General features: G+C 40.1%; 1 protein-coding gene across 3 annotated transcripts in view; it reads left to right on the forward strand.

Moving 5' to 3' along the window:
* Window positions 1-13106, forward strand: part of LOC103595409 (chromosome unknown open reading frame, human C10orf76) — a 181202-nt gene that overhangs the window by 24964 nt on the left and 143132 nt on the right. For all 3 annotated transcript variants that reach the window (XM_008578802.1, XM_008578805.1, XM_008578803.1), the window contains 7 exons: window positions 120-206; window positions 4576-4632; window positions 5984-6027; window positions 7070-7130; window positions 8704-8750; window positions 9462-9537; window positions 11241-11334. In XM_008578802.1, the coding sequence (XP_008577024.1) occupies window positions 120-206; window positions 4576-4632; window positions 5984-6027; window positions 7070-7130; window positions 8704-8750; window positions 9462-9537; window positions 11241-11334 (466 nt within the window). The remainder of the gene's footprint in view (window positions 1-119; window positions 207-4575; window positions 4633-5983; window positions 6028-7069; window positions 7131-8703; window positions 8751-9461; window positions 9538-11240; window positions 11335-13106) is intronic.

The raw sequence follows: 13106 nt of genomic DNA on the forward strand, positions 1-13106 counted from the left end.
CACCACCGGGCCGGCCCATTACCTCTTTATTTTTTTGAGTAAACTGCCTCCTCAAAATTTCTGTATCTTCCTAAGAAGCAGGAGTTAGCACTCTCATGCATTTCTGGGTTTTGTTACAGATACTCTCTCACCCCTCAAGTCGTAGGGAGCATGGGTATGATGCTGTTGTCCTCCTGGCTTTGCTGGTGAACTACAGAAAATATGAGGTAAGTGGGCCTCTTAATAGACAGTTGTTATCTTTCTAAAATCTTCCTAAATGTGGCTACTCTTAAAGGACTTTGCTTAATTTGAGACATGTTCTTGATATATGAATAGTATATAGATTACTTTTGGTAAACCAAATTCTAAAAATCCTGTATTAAATGCATGGGGCAGGGGTTATAGATGTTCAAAGGAATCCTGTGGTGCAACTTCTAATAAAGTGAGTAGTATCCCTTAATGTAGTAGTTTCCAAACCCAGCTTATTAGAATCACTTATGAACTTTTTAAAAAAAAGGAATTTCTGGGCTTTACTCTGGACACACTGAATCAGAATCTTTTGGAGGTTGGGATTACCTAAGGATTTATTTTTTTCCCCTAAGATTCCCTATTGAGTATGATGATTAGCTGGGATTGGGAACCACTGAACAGGACATCTGTTTTGGAAGACTGGATTTTTATATGTCAGATTTCCTTAATGCAGTCTGCTTGTATAAGTTTCACTGTTGGCCTGGGAACTCTTTCTTTTTTTTTTTTTTTTTTTTAAAAGATGACCGGTAAGGGGATCTCAACCCTTGGCTTGCTGTTGTCAGCACCACGCTCAGCCAGTGAGCAAACCGGCCATCCCTATATAGGATCCGAACCCGTGGCCTTGGTGTTATCAGCACCGCACTCTACCGAGTGAGCCACGGGCCGGCCCAGCCTGGGAACTCTTTCTGATTTTATTGAAAAATTGAAGACAGGGTCTTACTCATATCAATTCTGGAGTTCTCTTTGCCCTTGAATTAATTAGGGTACAGATTTATAGGTTTTTGAGATGATAGCAGAACCCAGAGATTTACACTTGGGTTGGCACATGTATTTGATTCCCCTCAAAAGGCAGAATACACAGAAAAGGAAGAGGGCCATTCAGGGAAGACTAGGGGCCTCCCTGGAGATTGCTTTCATGGAAAGGAAGTAGTTGGCACTGAGTCCTGCACACTAGGAGGACTTTATTGAACCTGCATTGAGGCAACCTGACTTTCTTCACTTAGTAAGTAGTAGTGCTGTGAGAAATGGGCCAGCTGGAGAGAGGGTTTTCTTTTCTGAGCTTCTGAATCTTCACTTAGTGATTTCTGGTACAATTCCTGGTTAGGCTTTATTGAGCCAGGTTGAATGCGATGGGTAACACAAAATCTAGATCTTATTCTTATAAGGAGAGATGCGGAAGAAAATGAGGCTGTGAGAAAGTAATACTTATAGAAAGTCTGGAATATGTGGAGTAACGTTAATGTGTTATAAATCCCAGGAGCTGATCACTTTCATTGTCTTGGGCGAACTGATGAGTGGTGTGTAGAGCTACTAATAAATATGTAATTTATCACCAACACTTATTTTACTGGTGATCTGGAGGGCCTGGCATAGTAGCCATTTTGATCTCTGTCATGTGTCATAGCCTCTGGGGCCTTATTACAACAGCAAGAAAAATAGCTGAAGAAAAATGCTTAGGATAGTTAAAGAGAATTGAATTATACTTGACGAACACGCCATCATCAGTAATAAATATTTTTGTAATATTCTGCTGGATGTAGGCCTCTCTGAGGCAATGGCTAGGCTTCTCTAAATGTGAACTGAACCCTGGCTCAGCCCAGTAGGGCTCTTTGAAATGTCAGCCTGAAAAATTGGACATGGCCAAGGAACTGGAGAGAATCATATTTCTAGAGTGAGGTATGCATCTCTAGTCTGTCAGAAGCCCCCAGAAGAATTAATATAGTGGGCAAGGGCAAACTGGTGGGCATAATTTATCTGGGCTTTGCAGCTTTTGACATAAGTCACTCACCAGAAACCACTGAGGAAGCCTCTTGAGCATGGAGCAGGAAGGTTTTTAACAGGAATATGAGGAATTCCAGATGAACACAGCAAAACAAAAGCTGGTGAAATTTTAGGCAAACTAGTATGAGAGGGTGTGCTGGGGAGAACAGCTTTCTAGCTACCACCACAATCAATCCCATGACTAATGGGGTAAGTTGTAACCTTTTTAGAAAGATGCAGAGGCACTAGAGAGGCTGGGTACCCAACTAAGCATTGAGAAGGTAAATAAGGTGTTGGATTTAAGGGATAGAAGTGATAGAAAAGATCTCATGTAGTAAATGTATAGTTCTTTCTCACTTCAAATAATGCATTCCATTTAGTCATTTCATGTAGAGACAGAGGAGGCAAAAAAAAAGGGGGGGGGAGTCTAGGGAAGAGCAATGAAATACAAGTATAGTTTAGATCAAATAAAGGCAGGAACCTATTAGAGAGATTCTGTGAAAGTTCACCGAGTTTGTAATTCTGTCTTGTGGATGAAAAGTTGATTGCCTCCAGTTTTAAAAAGTGACCATCACAACAGGTGTACAGTGTTAAGGAAAATAAAAATTTTCACAGCATTAAGATCCTGGTGTTTGTTATAAGGCTGTGCTCCAACCAACTGAGCTAACTGGCCAGCCAAGATCCTGGTGTTTGTTCTAGTCTGGCCGAGTCTCCTGAGATGAAATGACACAGACCCCAACTGCTGCCCTGAGTGTGCCGTTTCCCAGAAATTACAAAATTATTTATTATGTTTAGTTGCACGTTGTTCCTTTCCTCTCTCCCCCTTCTTTCCCCCGTCTTTTCTCCCCTCTTTTTCCTAAAGAGCTTTCCTTTGAATGTGATAATGTCAAAGGAGAAAAAAATATAGCTACCAATTATTGAGCCCTTAACATATGCCAGATACTATGCTAAGGATTTTACATGTTTTACTTTGTTTATGCCTTGTAGCAACTCCAGGGGGGAAATGTCCCCATTTTACAGATGAGGAAATTAAAACTTAGGTTTATTGATGTGCCTAACTTATCACAATTAATAAGTAGAGGAGCTGGAACTCAAACCTTTGCTTTTAGGCACTTTGCCTTTTCCTCAACTGCTGCTGAAGCATATGCTGATCTTGGTAATCAGATGATCCTTATTATTATTATTACCTAAAACTTTTGGGAAGGTGTGTGACTAGGACTTTCAAAAAGTATGCCAAGAAACAGTGGTCTGCTCTTTCTAAGAAAGTATTGCTCTCATTATGGGGGCATCTCTAGGTCAGATGACTGCTGATTTCCTTTTCCAAGGATCCACTTGCATTGGATCTTGTCTGAAGTCTGTAGCATCAGCAGGATTTGACTGTTGGTTTTAGGGAGAAGTGTTGAAAGCCTTTCCCTCTGTCAGATCAAGTAACAAATGGAGTGGGTTTTATCTCCTTGAGTTGTGTGGTTTAAAACCTTATAAACATTTGGGCTGTTAAGAAAGTAAAGCTGTCTCTTTCTCTGTTCCCTATTATGTGCGAAGGATGCACTCAGAAACTTGATTAAATAAGGTCTTTGTAGGGGGTTAGCCTTTCAGCTAGGTTTTCAAGTTTCTCAGTAATGAGTTTTCTTGATAACTATAAAAATTGCCAGTCTGAGAACTTATGCCTCCCTTGGCTTAGAATTGGTGCCTAATCTATATGAGGTTTCCTCACATCCTAAGGGTGTCATGTTTTGAAGGTGAGCAGGTCATTTGTTCTCATCCCACTTGTAGGAGATGGCTCAGTTGCTTAATGAGTTTAAATATATGTCCATTTCCATATGCTGCCCCACTGAGATTAGGTCTGGAAAAACTCAAAAAAATCTTCCAGCGCTATAAGGGATGGAATCATTAAATCCCCGTGTCCTGACCAGATTGTTGTTTGGGTAATTACATCCTTTTTTTCAGTTCCCCCTGCAGTGTTATTTGGGTATTGGATCTCCATAAATGGCCTCTCTGGCTGTTAAGCAGCTGCCACTTTCCACCCCCAAGGTGGCTTTGTTTCATGGATGGGTGAATCAGTTCTTGCATACAGTTTATGAAATGGTTGGGGAGGCTTTGGGATGAGGCAGTATGTTAGCAACTTATAATATGTGCCTTTTGGCAAAGAAGCTTTTATGTCACCCAAAGATATGTATCCCTATGGACTCAGTAAATAGTTGGTAGCATAGGACAAAGTGAATTTTGTGGAGCGTTCACTTACTTTTTAGAAACAAGTAAGAGGTTAAGATGGGAGAAGTGGCAGACATAGGTCTGAGCTAATTCAGCCTAAGGGAAAATGCAGATAGAACAGAACTGGGGCGCATGTGCATGCATGTGTGTATGTATGTTACGTGTACCCATGTGTGCACTTGACGAATGCCCTACAAACAGAAAGATTTACTGGAAGTGGTGGAGTCAGCAGGCAAGATGGGTTGGGACTGGGTATCAGGAGCATTGCTGTAGAAAGAAGGCCTTATAGAAGCATTTTTGTTAACTTTGATAAATAGCTAATAGGCTTTCTTAACTAGGTCACACTCATCTTGATTCTCTTCTCTTGTTTAACAGTCTGTGAATCCTTATATTGTGAAACTGTCTATTGTGGATGATGAGGCTACGCTCAATGTGAGTATCTGGATCCTTGTGTATCATCTTACTTAACGTTATTACATTACTTACTTAAGTGGCCTCACTGAAAGTAAGGCCACTTAAGTAAGTAATGTAATTTATAACAGAGAGCAGAGAGCTATTCCGTTGATTTTATCTGGCTGTGAAGAGGGAATCAGTACTTCTTTTTAGAGCATCATTGCTACTGTCTTATTGTCTCTGTCTTATTGTCATGGAAAGAAGTTTTGAGGGGACATTGCTTGCTAATCATGATGTAGTTGTTAGTTTTATTTCATGTTATAGTGTGCTGAGGTTGATTATCCTACAGAGTCAATAAGTTATACATCCAAGAATAAGAAAGCTTAGATGACTTGGGAGGGAGGAAAAGGAGAAATTGATAAAGGGACACAAAAATCAACTATATTGTATATTGATAAATTAAAATAAAAAAAAAAAAGAAAGCTTAGATGACTAAATGACGGGAGATTCCTTCTTGTGGAAGTAGCCAGCTGGTATTTATAGCCTGACTTGGTGAAGCTGAAACATGGAGGATGGTATGTATGGGCTATATATATATCCTTGAAAGTTTGGGAAATAACATCTGATCTCTGAATATATGGAGGAATACGAAGACCAGGTGCCTGGCTTTATTCCCTTTCCATCCTGCTCTCTTCATTTCTTTTTTTTTTTTTTTTTGGCAACTGGCCAGTACAGGGATTGAACCCCGGACCTTAGTGTTATCAGCATCATGCTCTAACCAGCTGAACTAACTGCCCAGCCCATGCCCTCTTCATTTCTTCCAATTTCCCTCATGAACAAAATGCACACATGATTCATCCTTGTGGCCTTAATAGATCTTTGTGTTTCTTTGCAGATTCTGGGGGAAGGTTGATAAGACATTTATTGGGTGATCATTCCCTTTCTATTTCTGTTTTCCTGTGCCCTGAAAAAAGAGTGGCTTGTCTATATGCACCTTCATTTAGTATGGGACTCATTGTCACTTTTATTGTGGCTGTTTTGGGGACATATGAGGGCTTTTTGTTTGAAGATTATAATTCAGTCCTCTTTTGAACTCTAAATGATTCCAGTGAGATTGTCAATAATCTGGACTGGTCTGTTTCACCCTTTGTTACTCTAATTGTATATGGGAACATTAAGTAAGATAATTAGATAAGAAAAATCTTTCCAAAGATGTTCTTCTGATGCTTTGATAATGACATTCAGAATTTCTGTGGCAAACTTTTAGGGAGAACTTCTTGGGCTTGGACTGTGGGGCGTAATTAGTGTTCTCCCTGGCTTAGTCATAGTATCACCACCAACCTTCAAAGGCTGCTTTCTTATTTCATCTGTGATATCTTTTCTCTTCTAGGGAATGGGGCTTGTAATTGCTCAGGCTTTATCTGAGTACAACAGGTAAGTCCTTCTTTCCAGAATGGAAGGGTCTAATTTTCATTTGAAATGGTTGAGTAGGGAACAGGTTTGTTAGAGTTCTTGGGTGAAATTCCCTTACTTATCCTAAAAGAGAATTCAGAGGTACAGCTCCTGACAGATGTATTTGCTCTAGCTTGGCTCTATGGCTTTTAGCAGAGGTGTTTTTAACACCAAGGGAAAAGTAGCCACCAGGTTAGGCACATTCTTTTGTGATCTTTGGTGCTTTATTGCAAAGCATTGTAACTAGTTTTCTAGCCACAAGCAGGCTCTTCCATTTAGCCCAGTATCATACAAATATCATTTTCTATGTAGAAAAGATTGTGAAGCAACACCTTTTTGTATTCTAAAAAAAAAAATGAAAGGAGACAGCATATTAAGTAAGCTCTAGTTTGACAGATGTTTCTTTTTCATTAGGAATTAATCTCAACTTCCCAGAGTCCCTGCTTATTCTGGGGGCTCTCTTCATTGATGCCTACTTTCCCTTTTGCTGTGGATGGGGAGGGGTATTCAGTGAATGGAAACAAGAAGTATTACTAATCCTGGCAAGGGCCAAGCAGGATCTTTCTTGTTCCTCTCCAGACATTCCTCACACACAATTGAGTATCAGAACTTCAAATCTGTTTCATCTCCACAAATAGTTTAGCTCACAGATTTCCTTCCTCTTCCTTCAAAAACAAATAAGATTTTCACTGTTACAGCCTTAAAGTAATTTCACCGTCACACTTTTCAAGTAGTAGTCTGTTTGGAAAATAACTGCATCAGCCATATGTTAGAGCAGTTTCACACTTTTGCAGCTTGCTTTCTAAGTCTGTCCCAAAGTAGCCAGGCATTTTGGTGCACACTACCTCAAGAGCAGATGATTCCTCTTAGCTTGCAGGGGAAATTGCAGTGGCTAGATTGTCATAATGCCTTAGTTTTCTGGAATCAGAGAGTTCAAAGAGTGCCCTGCCCTGATTACCTAGAATGCCAAGAACAAAGATATACTTGATAAATAATCCTGAAGGTGAATTTGGCTCTTGTGCAGGCAGTATAAAGACAAGGAAGAAGAACACCAGAGTGGTTTTTTCTCTGCTTTAACAAATATGGTAAGTCCTACTTGTTTTTTTCCTCCTGTTCAGACATACATGAGGTTTGCAGGGGTAGGTGGGCAAATCTGGGCTCAGAAGTTCAGATGTTTGAGGTGATGGCATGATGAGGGGAGAGAGGCTGCTCAGAGCAGATTTTATTGGGAACTATATCTCCTTTAGTGAGTTCCCAAAGCAAATGAAACATGGGAAAGGAGAGCTTTGATTGCCCTGGGACTGATTTTTTCCAAATTAATTAATTTTTTAAAGGCCAAAGAAAAGTTACACATCAGACCAGAATTTTGCTTCCTAAAGAGTTGGTCCTGTTTGGGGACTGACCCTGTGGAACACAGACTAGGAGAGTTTAGATCTGACTCCTCCCCTGCATGTGCCTTTGCTGGCTGTTGTGGCGGTTTGATTTCTTGCAGCTGGTCCTGGGGTTGAGGGATTGTGCAGTGGGTCTGAGCCACTCCTCTAAAGGCTTAGGGTCTAGGCTGAAAGGTCCAAAATTTAGGAAAGTTATCCAGTTCACAAGACTCCAGAGCAGGGTTTCTCAAACTTGGCAGCATTGGCATTTTGGGCCAGATAATCGGGACTGATTTTTAACAGATAAACCTGGGAGATGTTAGAAGCTAGGCAGATTCAGAAAATCTGTCTTTTTGGGTGTTAGTATTCAAGTAATGAGTCCTAGGGCAGGCAGTTTTGAGTTCACTGGAAGAAACAGCTGCTCCCTCTTCTCCCCCACAAGAAAGTTTTTCCCCCCAATGCCTGTGCATTTTTCCCTTCTCCCTTCTCAGAGCCTACTCTCAGGAAAGGACCTGATAAACTCTTTAACTCTGAAGCATGAATGACTGAAGTCTCTCAGAGGCTAGAGAAGTATGAGTTGTGTATTGGTGTTTTATTAAATGAATTAGGTATAATTATATTGCTTCCAGGGATCTTTGTGTTTTAGCCAAGGAGAAAAAGGTTTGTACCAAACAATTGAAGCTCCAGCTGCAAAGTTTTGGGCAACAGTGAACAAGTGGAAAAGATATTTTTTAGGGCAGTGGGCACACTTATCAGATATTGTTTCAGATATCACAGATCACCTGCCCTGACTAGGATACAAACTAAAGATTTGTGATCTGAAGGATGGATAATGGGTCTTGCATAGACAGTTCTGGTCTGAAACCCAAATTTCCCCCCAAACATAGCTCTGTGTGGGATGAAGTCAGCCTGCTTTTTGTGATGTCCTTCATGAATTAGTTTCCAACTTCAAATAAGCAACTTGCAGGAAAGATGCAGTGATGAGGATATGTAGGTTGATATTTACTCCCTGTCAGAGTGACTAAACTTACACACTAAAAAGGAGAGCTGGACAAAAGTACTGGGATTTTTTAAGGCCCTTTAAGGCAAGATGATTTAATAGGGTTCTCATTATTTCATTTATTACTTTAGAGTGGGCTGATTTTGGTGTGTGCGACTTATGGTCCAGAGTTCCAAGATCCCCCTGGCTGGAAGCAGCTTGGTTTTTTACTGTTTAAAGGGTTCATAGGCACAGAGCTCCTTTCACATCCTTCTGCTATAAGTCTGCAATTCCCCTTTTCTTCCACAGGTGGGCAGCATGTTCATAGCAGATGCTCATGAGAAAATCTCAGTACAGTAAGTGCCTGACATTCTTGTGCAGTGACCTGGACTTTAGTGTGGGCTCTCCTGCTGGATATGAGAGTGTGAAACATTACCTTTGCTAATCTTTTACAGATTAAAACTTTTTTTGGTGATTTATCAAATGTTTCTGGGGTTTTAAACAATAATGGACTCTTAGAAATCTCTGCTTCAGTTTCATAATGTGGTTAGCTTTAAGAAGCTGAAAAACTGTTTTCAGCTGTCTCTGGAATGAAAGAAAAGAGGGCATGGTATCTGAGCTAGTTAAGGACTTAACTGGATTGGGGTAGGAAAGTGAGAGGGATGGTAGTGAATGAATGAAGTAGATAAGAATTGGTCCCAAGGAGTTAAAGTTAACGCCCTGACTCCTCACCTATATACTTTTGCATATGCCCAAAAGTGAAGTAAAGGGGAGCATTAGAAATTCAAAGGGATTGGGCCAGCCTGTGGCTCACTCGGGAGAGTGCAGCGCTGATAGCACTGAGGCCGTGGGTGTGGATCTCATATAGGGATGGCAGGCACCCTCACTGGCTGAGCGTGTTGCGGATGACACCAAGCTGAGGGTTGCGATCCCCTTACCGGTCCAAAAAAAAAGAATTCAAAGGGATCAATAATAAGGAGCTGGGATGAAATCTTATTTTGATGGTTATACTGTTTTAATCCTCCACTATAAGAGCCACTCCAATTTGTTTTTTTTTTTTTCTTTAGGACCAACGAGGCCATTCTTCTGGCACTTTATGAGGCTGTTCATTTAAATCGCAACTTCATCACAGTATTAGCTCAGGTTGGTTACATTTAAAAACCCCAATCCTTTTTCTCCCTGAATTTCAAACAGATTTGTTCCATTGAAAAGCCTATCTGGCTGTACCTGTTTAAATCCTGCTTTGCATTGGTAAGTGGTAGTACAGAGAGTTGTATCAGTTGTCTTTGCTTAATGCTATCCTCACATATGTATCTTTCCATCTGGTGCTGAAGTAGGTCTAATAACATGCATCATTAATAGTTTTGACCAGTTTACTTAGTCTGTTAACTCAAATGAGTTGAGATTACTTCATTTTGCTCGTGAGAAATACCCTGGTATTATCTGCCATATGGATTTTTGTATCAGGCTTTCTGCTTTCCAGACTGCTGTGGAATTACAACTAGAGATAAAATAGGCCAAGTCACTTATCTTATTATCCCACCAATTTCCAGAGAAGAAAAGTAAAAAGTATCTTGTCGAGCATGAGGTTAGCTGTGAACAGATGAAATAGTCTACAAACACTGAAAGCAAGAAGTCATAGAATATTTTGTGTTCTTTTTTTTAAATTTAATTTTTTTTTGGTAGCTGTCCAGTAAGGGCATCTGAACCCTTGACCGTGGTGTTATTAGCACCATGTTCTAACCAAGTGAGCCAACCAGCCAGCCCCAGGAAGTCGTAGAATACTGAGTGCTGGGTCACATGCCTAAGGGGGTAGCCTCAGTAGTTGGAACAGAAGGGGACTAAAATAGGCTGAGAACTCAAGTGCTGTCCATGAAAGCTGTCTTAAAAAATTGATAGTGTTTTTATCTTAAAGCCAGACTGTTTTAAAATATGTATGTAGGTTTCTTTTAACGGAAAGTTTGCTTATGCTTTTTTCTTAAGGAGCAGTGTGTATGGAATCCACTGATTGAGTTTTAACAAAAAAATAAGGTCATGCTTAAAAAGCAGTGTGTTCGTTTGGGGTCTGCTTTGGAGGTCATTTACCAGTTTTCATTACTGATAACATAAGAAACTTTATCCACTATTTTTACTCTGTTCTTTGTCTGCCCTGCACATTCTGTAACTGATTTCCAGGGAAGAGGTGAGAAAGGTAAAGGGCTGGTAAAGCTGTTGGGGAAGGGAAAGGAGATTAAAAACATCACCACTCAGCTTAATTCTCAAGAACTGATTGATGTGGCAGGGATGGCTAGGGAAGTAGTTATCTGTTTTGGTTCCTGCTAGATGTCTTCCTATGTCTCTGCCTCCCCACCCCACACAGTCTTGTTTGTTGTGGAACAGGAAGGCTGCCATCTACATAGCTCTTTTTATAATACCTGGTGTCCCCTTGGCTCACTACATGTATTAGTCAATTGTGTGGTCATCAGAACAACCTACAGATGTGTTTTAGGTTGATCTGATTAGAGTAGTCCCTTCCCAGGTCCAGATAGGACTGAAAATGCCCTCCTCTTATAGAATAATCGTATGTATTTGTTTACCCTAGTTTTTTATCTGTATGGTTCTGCAAAAAAACTTATGTAATGGAAACCTAGTTGCTTAAAGAAAACTAGCCCACAGAGCTTCTTGTTAGAGTCGAGCAAGTATCAACAGTAACCAGGTACTCATGGGAACTAAAGGCAGAAGAGTCTCTCCTCAGTGAGCTTTCTGTCTGTTTATGAGGCTGGGAATGCCAGTAAGGTATATGAAGCAGAGGATACTCAGAGAGAAGTGGATTTTCTGTTTTCTTATCCATCTGTGTTTTCTTTCAGAGTCATCCAGAAATAGGCTTGGTGACAACTCCTGTCAGTCCTGCTCCAACAACCCCAGTCACCCCACTTGGAACCACACCACCCTCCTCTGATGGTGAGCCCACTACCTCTTTTGTTTTCTTGATTATATAATCTTATATCTTACAGAGTGAGCATAGCTGTGTTGAACAAAGAACACAGTTGTTCATTCTAGTACTTAAGAAATTTGTCTGTAGTACTGTCCTTCGGGTCTCGTGAAGTTCCAAAGAAAACTTTGGAAATGGTAGTCAAGTGCTTTTCTCTCTGTAAGAGGCTATATCACTCCAGCTTGTCCTTCTCAGGGAATGGATGTAGAACCATGGAGTGCTAGATCTGAAAGGGACCTCAGAGATCAGTAATGCTTGTCCTGCCAAACTCTCAGGGTACTGGTGAGGCACAGATGAGATATTTTGTGAAAAATATTACCTTGTGACTACAAAGTACTGAAATAAATGTAAAATATTTATTACATTACCATTTGACAGATGGGGAATTGAGGCCAGAGAAATGAAGCAGTTTGCTTCAGGTTAATGAGAGTAGAGGCTAAGAACCAAAATGTGCAATCAGGGCAGAGACCATGTCTATTTTGTTTACTACTCTATGCTCTGCATAGTGTCTGGCATGCTAATTGCTTAGTAAATATTTGTTGAATAAATGAATGAGAATGTGAACCTGGGATTCAGTCACTGCTACGCATCTGCCAGCCACTCCCAGTTGGAAATGACAGGCTTTGAGTATATTATAATTGGAAGTTTGGTGGTTATTTAAGACTTCTTCCCCTAAAACAACAACAAAATCCTCCCTGTTATAAATCTTATGGCTGGAATGTATGGAAAAAGTAACAGAAAAGAAATTATGAAACACAAAAACACAAAAAACCTTTATGTTGCCCAAGTTGGTTCTTTTGTAAGCTGAATGTGTTTGATGGAATACTTTAACCTGAGAATAATCTACATTAATATTTGATGTTATACCTCAAATGTTGACCTCATTTTGGGTAAAGAAATACAGGAAATCCAACTTTGATTCTTTCTTTGTGCCTCCCTACTGTTTGTATGTGAATAAACTTTGTTCTGTTTTCTTTCCTTTAAGTTTTCATATAGCACCTGTGGCAGTAGCATTTCAAGGCAGCATAAACAGGGAGGTGCCATTGATATTCAGGTTTATGGTAGCAAACTAGATCTGTTTAGAATTGGAAGCCGAATTTCAAAATATCTTAGTGAGAAGGAGCAAGTAGTGAGGATTGCCTACTTGTCTCTGTTTATTCAGGTCACTGAATAATCCAATGGAAATACTGTACTTTCTCTTTAAGGATGAAGCCTGCCTAGTTACCATGGATATCAAAGCCATATATATATATAGAGAGAGAGAGAGAGAGGGAGAGAGAGAGAGTATATATGAGTTCCATGTGATGTTGGGGTTTGGATGCTTCAGAGAACTGCCTTTCAAATTGTTCATTGTGAACACTTCCACCCACACACTTGATTATGCAATGGCAGGATTTGTGCTTACTTACCTACAACCAGTGAGCTTTTATTTTTTCTAGTGGGAAGATCAAGTCAGCCCACTTTCAAAAGCTTGACAAAAGCTGCTGGGAAGAATTATGAAGCCAACGATCAAGGAATGACTCTTCCTTAGGAAGAAGATTTTAATTTGTGACAGATTTTATTCTGTCTCTGTTCTATTTATTCTTTTTCCTCTCTTCTAACTCATTTCCTTTCTGTTGGGGTCCTAAGAATTATAACTCTGTTTTTAATTTTTTGGGTTTTAATTATACTGATGCTCACTAGCCCAGTTATATTTAAGGGTATGTCACTGGAGCCATTATTTCTAAAAGCCAGCAGTTTA

The sequence above is a fragment of the Galeopterus variegatus genome, unplaced genomic scaffold (genome assembly GCF_000696425.1).
Source record: "Galeopterus variegatus unplaced genomic scaffold, G_variegatus-3.0.2 Scaffold1761, whole genome shotgun sequence".
NCBI lineage: Eukaryota > Metazoa > Chordata > Mammalia > Dermoptera > Cynocephalidae > Galeopterus > Galeopterus variegatus.